Genomic DNA, 7475 nt, shown 5'->3' on the forward strand with positions numbered 1-7475 from the left:
TGTGTGTTGCGCTGTTCTATTGTGTGCACTAATCAAACTCGGGTTTCATGAATATTAAATATCCAAAAGCAAACAACAGCTCCGAGCGTCAACGCAGAGGAATTAAGCAAACATTTCTCCGAATGTCATATCAATGACACAGAATTTCCAGCACAGAAACAAGCCATTCAGCCCAACTGGTTTGTGCCAGCGTTCATACTCCACACAAGCCTCCTCCCAACCTATCCTTTCTCCCTCATGTGTTTATCTAGCTTACCCTTAAATGTATCTCTGCTATTCGCCTCAACCACTCCCTGTGGTGGTGAGTTCCACATTCTCCCCACACTCTCTGGGTAAAGAAGTTTCTCCTGAATTCCCGATTGGATTCATTCAAAAGAAAGACTTGCATTTCTATAGCGCTTTTCACGACCACCGGACGTCCCAAAGCGATTTACAGCCAATGGAGTACTGTTTGAAGTGTAGTCACTGTTGCAATATAGGAACGATTATAGACTATATTAATGGCCCCTAGTTTTGGTCACCCCCCCAAGTGGGAACATCTTCTCTACGTCTACCCTATCAAACTGCTTCATAATTTTAAAGACCTCCATCAGATCACCCTCAGCCTTCTCTTTTCTAAAGAAAAGAGCCCCGGCCTGTTCAATCTTTCCCGATTGTAATTCCCAATTGTTGTTACACTCCCTACTCTGTCCCAGCTAAGCAGAGACCTGGATGTTCCTGAATAAGAAAACAGAATAGATGATCCAATGTACCAATTCAACATTTCTGCTACTTTTCTAGCAAAGATCTCTTCCCAGTGATACCTGCAGCCTGTACTGCACAAAGAAAGTGTTCTTTGTCTAGCAGCCCGCAACATCCTTCAGCCGTTTATGCCCAGGCTCTGGAATTTCCTCCCTAAAATCCCTCTGCCTCTCCCTCTCCTTTTTTCCTGGGCCAATATCTATCCCTCAACCAATATCGCTATATTAAAACATTTATTTATTTTTAAAAACAGTAAGCTCTTTCGTATCCGGCACCGACAGGATCGGGACGGTGCCGGTTGATTAAAAATTCTTGATAAGAGAAGTACGCAATTTTTAACACAAAAAAAATAAAAACCAGTGAACAACTCGGCCACCGCGGGAAACTCGGAAAAATGAAAAATGGATGGATTCGGCAAGATTACCGGCTATCTATTTTGCCGGTTATTAAAGAACTCTGGTTGATTAGGTGCCGTTTAAACGAGAGTTTATTGTACCTGGTTATTTATCTCTTTGCTATTTGTGGGAGCTTGCTGTGCGCAAATTGGCTGCCGTGTTTCCTACATTACAACAGTGACTATATTTCAAAAGTAATTTATTGACTGTGAAGCGCTTTGGAACGTCCCAAGGTTGAGAAAGGCGCTACAGAAATGCAAGTGCTTTCTTTAATATGTTCCTTATTATCCACCTCTTTGACCAAACTTTTTGCCGACACTCAGACACACACGTTTATGGCACAGCGTCCATTTTATTCCCGTAAGCCTCTGTGAAGCACCTCAGATGTTTCTGCTTAAAGGGCGCTATATAAATGCAAATTGTTGATTTTGTAACAGCGAATGCCTTCACCCAATCAATCTGACTCAGCACAAAGCGGGAATAACATGCAGCTTTGGACTTTATGCTACTATGGGAGAACTGTAGGAATGTTCAGTTCCTTCATTCCTTTCAGGGTTGAAGGATTTTAGTTTATGATTAAAAGAAAAAATAGACTTGCATTTCTGTAGGACGTCCCAAAGCACTTTACAGCCAATGAAGTACTTTTTGAAGTGTAGTCACTGTTGTAATGTAGGAAACACGGCAGCCAATTTGCGCACAGCAAGCTCCCACAAACAGCAATGTGATAATGACCTGATAATGAATCTGTTTTAGTGATGTCAGTTGAGGAATAAATAATGGCCCCAGGACACCAGAGATAACGCCCCTGCTCTTCTTCAAAATAGTGCCACGGGATCCTTATGTCCACCTGAGAGGGCAGATGGGGCCTTGGTTTAACGTCTCATCCGAAAGACGGCACCTGCAACAGTGCAGCGCTCCCTCAGTACTGCCCCTCCGACAGTGCAGCGCTCCCTCAGTACTGCCCCTCCGACAGTGCAGTGCTCCCCCAGTACTGCCCCTCCGACAGTGCAGCGCTCCCTCAGTACTGCCCCTCCGACAGTGCAGCACTCCCTCGGTACTGCCCCTCAGACAGTGCAGCACTCCCTCGGTACTGCCCCTCCGACAGTGCGGTGTTTTTAGGTGTTAGTTGAAGGATAATTATTGGCCAGGACACGAAGGGAGAACTCTCCTGCTCTTCCTCAAATAAAGCAAAGCGATTTTTTACGCTCACTTGAGAGAGCAGACGGGGCCTCGGTTTAATATTTCATCTGAAAGACGGCACCTCCGACAGCGCAGCACTCCCTCAGCACTTAACTGGGAGTTTTAGCCTAGATTTTGAGCTCAAGTCTCTGGAGTGGGACTTGAACCCACGACCTTCTGACTCAGAGGAGAGAGTGCTACCCACAGAACCACAGCCGACACCTCCATATTACTCTTTCTGAGGCTGTGTCTACACGACAAGCTTAGCACTGGCACAGCTTCACACCAACACCAAACCGCTGCACTAGAAATTTAGAGTGAAGGCGGGACCTGATCTCCGGAGTCGAGCGAGGATCCTTCTGCAAGGAATCCATCCCACTTCACTACAGATTCAGGCTGGACCTACACTTGAGCTGGAGGTGTTGTCACAAAGCCAAACCACTACTACGCACCAGTTTGGGGGGGTGGGGGGGGGCGGGGGGGGGGGGAAGGCTGCCCAGCACGTGCCGGGGCAGAGAATTTGGGGCACTGCATTTTCCACCAGCGTTTTAATTTCAGATCCTGATCTGCAGGATTTTTGTGTTTTCAAAGGCATTTTCCTTGGGTGTGTCTGTCACTGCCAGAGCTATGCAAATGCTCTTTGTTTTTCTGATGCCTCTTCCTAATCCTCATTCCAATGAAACTTCCTCACATTGTTTTACATTGTATCTTCCCTCCACCCCTCCCCTTCCTTTCCGATTGTTCATCTTTCATTTTCAGTTCGGAAGGGTCCCAGCCCTAATCCTTGGCTGTGTGTTCTCTCCACAGAAACTGACGGACCTCTTGGACATTTCCAGTATTTCCTGTTCTTTGCTACACAACACACTTGGGGTACTGTGAACAGTCCCGGTCTCCATATTATTTTTAAAAAAGGATATAGAGGCACCGGTGAAGGTGCAAAAGAGATTTATAAGGATGATACCAGAACTGAGAGATTATAACGATCAGGGCAGACTGGGGCTTCTTTCTCTATAAATTACAAGACCGAGGGGTGACCATATCGAGGTCTTTAAAATGATGAAAGGTTTCGATAGGGTAGATGTGGATTGCCAAATTTGGTTCACAAAAATTGAGAGGTTACAACTATCAGGCAAGACTGAACTGTCTGGGAATATTTTCTCCTGAAAAGGGAAGTCTGAGAGTTGACCCATCATAGGCCATTAAAGTTCAGGAGGGGTTCAATAGGTCATTAAAGTTCAGGAGGGGTTCGATAGGTCATTAAAGTTCAGAAGGGGTTCGATAGGGTAGATGTTGAGAAGATGTTTCCACTTGTGGGAAGAGACCAGAACTAGGGGCCATCAATATAAGACAGTCACTAATAAATCCAATGGGGAATTCAGGAGAAACTTCTTTACCCAGAGAGTGGTGAGAATGTGGAACTCGCTACCACAGGAAGTGGTTGAGGCGAATAGTATAGAGGCGTTCAAGAGGAAGCTGGATAAACACATGAGGGAGAAGGGCCTAGAAGGATATGTTGATAGGGTGAGATGAAGGAGGGTGGGAGGAGGCTGGTGTGGAGCAGAAACACTGGAACGGACTGGTTGGGTCAAATGGCCTGTTTCTGTGCTGTAAACACTTTATAATCATTTGGATGCAACCGTACGTGAATAAGTACAGTTCTAAATAATATCAGCTCAAAACAAATTATTGGGGGCTGGGGGGGAGGGGGGAGGGAAAATTTGTGATATTAACTCATTTTGTGATATGCAGCACTGACAATCCCCCATTCACAGTTATCGGGAACAATTTCCCCCACAGTTGTAGTCGAGGGGGCGGGGAATCAGAGTGTCAGTTCCTCAACTATTAATAACTTGTTACCTATTAACAAAATTGCCAATTCTAAAAGAAATTCCATTTCTACAGAGCCTTTCATGACCTCAGGACGTCCCAACACGCTTTGCAGTATTTTTGAAGTGTAGTCACTGTGGCAGTGTAGGAAACACAAACCCTGTGTAAAATATAGTCTGTGCCTGATCATTCAAAGCCTTTTTATTTTGGGGGAACTAAAGCATTTGAAAAATTGGAGTTATCCAATGATTTGAACTGAGCAACTTAAATGACACAGCAAAGTGGGATTTCTATGCTTCATTTTTTTTTGGGGGGGGGGGGTGGAGGAGTGATCACAGAAAGTTTTTGAACTAAACGACTTATGATTGCAGAATGGATTGTGACACGTCAATACACCGGGGGATGGGGGATAAGGTGAGAGAAGTTGGAGAGAGCGGCGGTGCCTAGGCTCGCTCGTTGCAATGTTAACCTGCCAGGTGGCGACAGTGAAGAACACGGTGCTTCCCAATGCAGGGTGGGTGCAAGATTACGGTGGTGGAAATCGCACAGCGTGTTAAAAAAATAAAACCCCACAGCAAACTATTTCAAGATGCTGAATAACGCAAACCGGTTCGAGATGATCAAGTTGCTGCTGATTACATTTCAGGCTGGGTAGAGATGAATTATAATTCACTGATTTCTTCCTTCATTTGGTTAAAAAGCCTCAATTTTGTTAAACAGTTAACTAGAGCATCCTGAAACTCACACACCAGAAGGTAATTTACTTGTGTCACTTTCTGATATTGTTATTGACAAAAATGGACATTTAAACAACAAAAATGCCACTCTTTCACAACCTGGAGTGTGGCTCCCCTCCAGTTTGCAATACAACCAACACACACACTTGTGTATAAGGCGAATAAAAGTTGTGGACTCACTCCAGTTGGAACATACAGCCCTCCTCGCTTCGGGCGGTGCAATGCCATTCTAAGGACGAGTCGCTCATCTCCCCGGGAGCCCCTACCCAAGGCAAACGCGCATTTCACCCAGTGGCTGCCGAGAGATGCCTCCACACAGCCGGCGCTGCCCCGACTCACTCACTCGGCGAGCCGAAGGCTGAGCAAAGTTACGGAAGTTTCTTGGGCTGGCTCCTCCCTCTCTAACTACACAAAGTTTTTGTTGTGTGCTGCACCCTGGGAGCTGCCGTGGACGGTGGCAGTGCACGCCTGTGTGGCCAAAAAATCCCCACTGACACACAAGTGCATCTAAACTTACACACATTCGTGGTCTCGGGGAAATGCCCTCTGCGCCTTTACATTCTGCGGGAGGGGTTTCCTGTACAGGGCTGCTCCTGCACACACTCTCCACTTTGCCATCCTCGTCTGCCGTCCGGACACGCCTTGGCGTGCCGTCTTGCCTTCTGGCGGGGGCGGAGGTCCCCAATGGAGGGCTCTCTATGCGGGAGTCCTCCCTTGTTCTATTGGGGACTTGGCCTGGAGGGTGTTGCACGGAGCAGTCCCGTGCAATATGGTTTTAAGTAGGTTCACGGACTCCCAGGCCGGCTGCCTTTTCTGCGGCCTGGAGGAGTCCGTGTTCCATGTCTATATCGAATGTGAGAGGTTGCAGCCTCTCTTCCACTATTTGAAGGGGCTGCTCCTCGATTTTTGGCTGCACTTCAGTCCCACGCTCCTGACCTTTGGTCACCCGGTGCGGAGGGGAGCGGGCAGGTCGGGGGACCTCTTCGTAGGACTGCTCCTGGTCCTGGCCAAAGTGGCCATCAACTGGTCCTGGCAGCGGGCAGTCGTTCGGCCCGACTGCCCCGCCTCTCTTCCACGTTCACTCCCCGGGTGTCCCTGGAGATGGAGCATGCGGTGTCCGCCGGCACACTCGAGGCCTTCCACGACTGGTGGGCACTGCAGGGACTGGAGTGCATCATCACCCCCGGCAACCAAATTTTAGTTTAATTTATTAAGTTTCCTTTAATGTTTTGAGTTAAGTTGCAGTTTAATTGTTTTTGTACACACATTCGTGTGGTAACATACAATTACATGTTCAAAGATGTCTTCTTAGGCAGTCCCTCGGAACCGTCCCTCAAAGATGTACACATACATGTGGAAACATAAAAAGAAAGACTTGCATTTCTACAGTGCCTTTCACAACCTCCAGACATCCCAAAGCGCGTCACAGCCAATGAGGTACTTTTTAAAGTGTAGTCACTGTTGTAATGTAGGAAACACACAGACAGGACCTCAGCTTAATATCTCAGCTCAGTAGCACACTCGCCTCTGAGTCAGAAGGTTGTGGGTTCACAGTCCCACTCCATGGAACTTGAGCACATTAAATCTAGGCTGACACTCCAGTGCAGTACTGAGGGAGTGCTGCACTGTCGGAGGTGCCGTCTTTCAGATGAGACGTTAAACCGAGGCCCCGCCTGCCCTCTCAGGTGGACGTAAAAGATCCCATGGCCACTATTTCGAAGAAGAGCAGGGGGAGTTATCCCCCTGGTGTCCTGACCAATATTTATCCCTCAACCAACATCACTAAAAACAGATGATCTGGTCATTATCACATTGCTGTTTGTGGGAGCTTGCTGTGCGCAAACTGGCTGCTGCGTTTCCTACATTACAACAGTGACTACACTTCAAAAAGTACTTCATTGGCTGTAAAGCGCTTTGCGATGTCCGGTGGTCATTGATGTAAGCCCCCAAAGTGCGGACCAAGTGATATACAAGGTCGACGTCACTGGCTTGTTGAACGAAAGACAGACCCAATAATTGAAGTCAAAACGGTTTATTCAGGCCTGGGGAGAAATTTCTTGTGTCCCTACACAAGATTCAAACTCCAACGAGCCTCTCAAAGTCCACACAGTTATACAAAAATTAAGGCCCTGCCTTAGGGGCGGGGATAAGCTTATCAACATATACAGAGTTATCGCTAAATTGTAATTATAAAACCTTGACAGTTCATCTTCTTGCCACCCCCAATCCCCACATTTCATTATCAGTTGGTCCCGTCACCTCTTGTGACCATGGGCCTCATCTTAATTACTTTACAACCATCCATTTGCCCATAGTCAGATGGGTTTGCTTGTTAAGTGTTTTCTTAAGATACCAGTCCTTGTTAAGGCGTGCAAAACACAGACTTTCGGTCTCTGCAAAGCAAACACATTCTAATTAGCTCCACTATATCTTGATGAATGGAAGCCTGTTGTGATTTACACTAAACAAATTCTTAGGTGCATATGTGTTGCCCCGCTTGACCAAACACACATCCTCCTCAATCTTCCCATGAGTTGTTCTCCAGTTTAATCTCTCAGCATTTGAAGTCACTTAATCATGTTTAAAACTTAACTGG

At 46.7% G+C, this 7475-nt stretch overlaps 1 protein-coding gene across 2 annotated transcripts in view; it reads right to left on the reverse strand.

Moving 5' to 3' along the window:
- Window positions 1-5284, reverse strand: part of dapp1 (dual adaptor of phosphotyrosine and 3-phosphoinositides) — a 97174-nt gene extending 91890 nt beyond the window's left edge. Inside the window, exon 1 of one of the 2 annotated variants that reach the window (XM_086006192.1) lies at window positions 5060-5284. In XM_086006192.1, the coding sequence (XP_085862318.1) occupies window positions 5060-5127 (68 nt within the window). In that variant the 5' untranslated portion in view covers window positions 5128-5284. The remainder of the gene's footprint in view (window positions 1-5059) is intronic. The other variant, XM_086006183.1, reaches the window with a different exon arrangement.
- Window positions 5285-7475: the final 2191 nt, after the last annotated feature.

The sequence above is a fragment of the Somniosus microcephalus genome, chromosome 2 (assembly GCF_052327205.1).
Source record: "Somniosus microcephalus isolate GS21.2 chromosome 2, FLI_Smic_1.0, whole genome shotgun sequence".
Taxonomy (NCBI): Eukaryota; Metazoa; Chordata; class Chondrichthyes; order Squaliformes; family Somniosidae; genus Somniosus; species Somniosus microcephalus.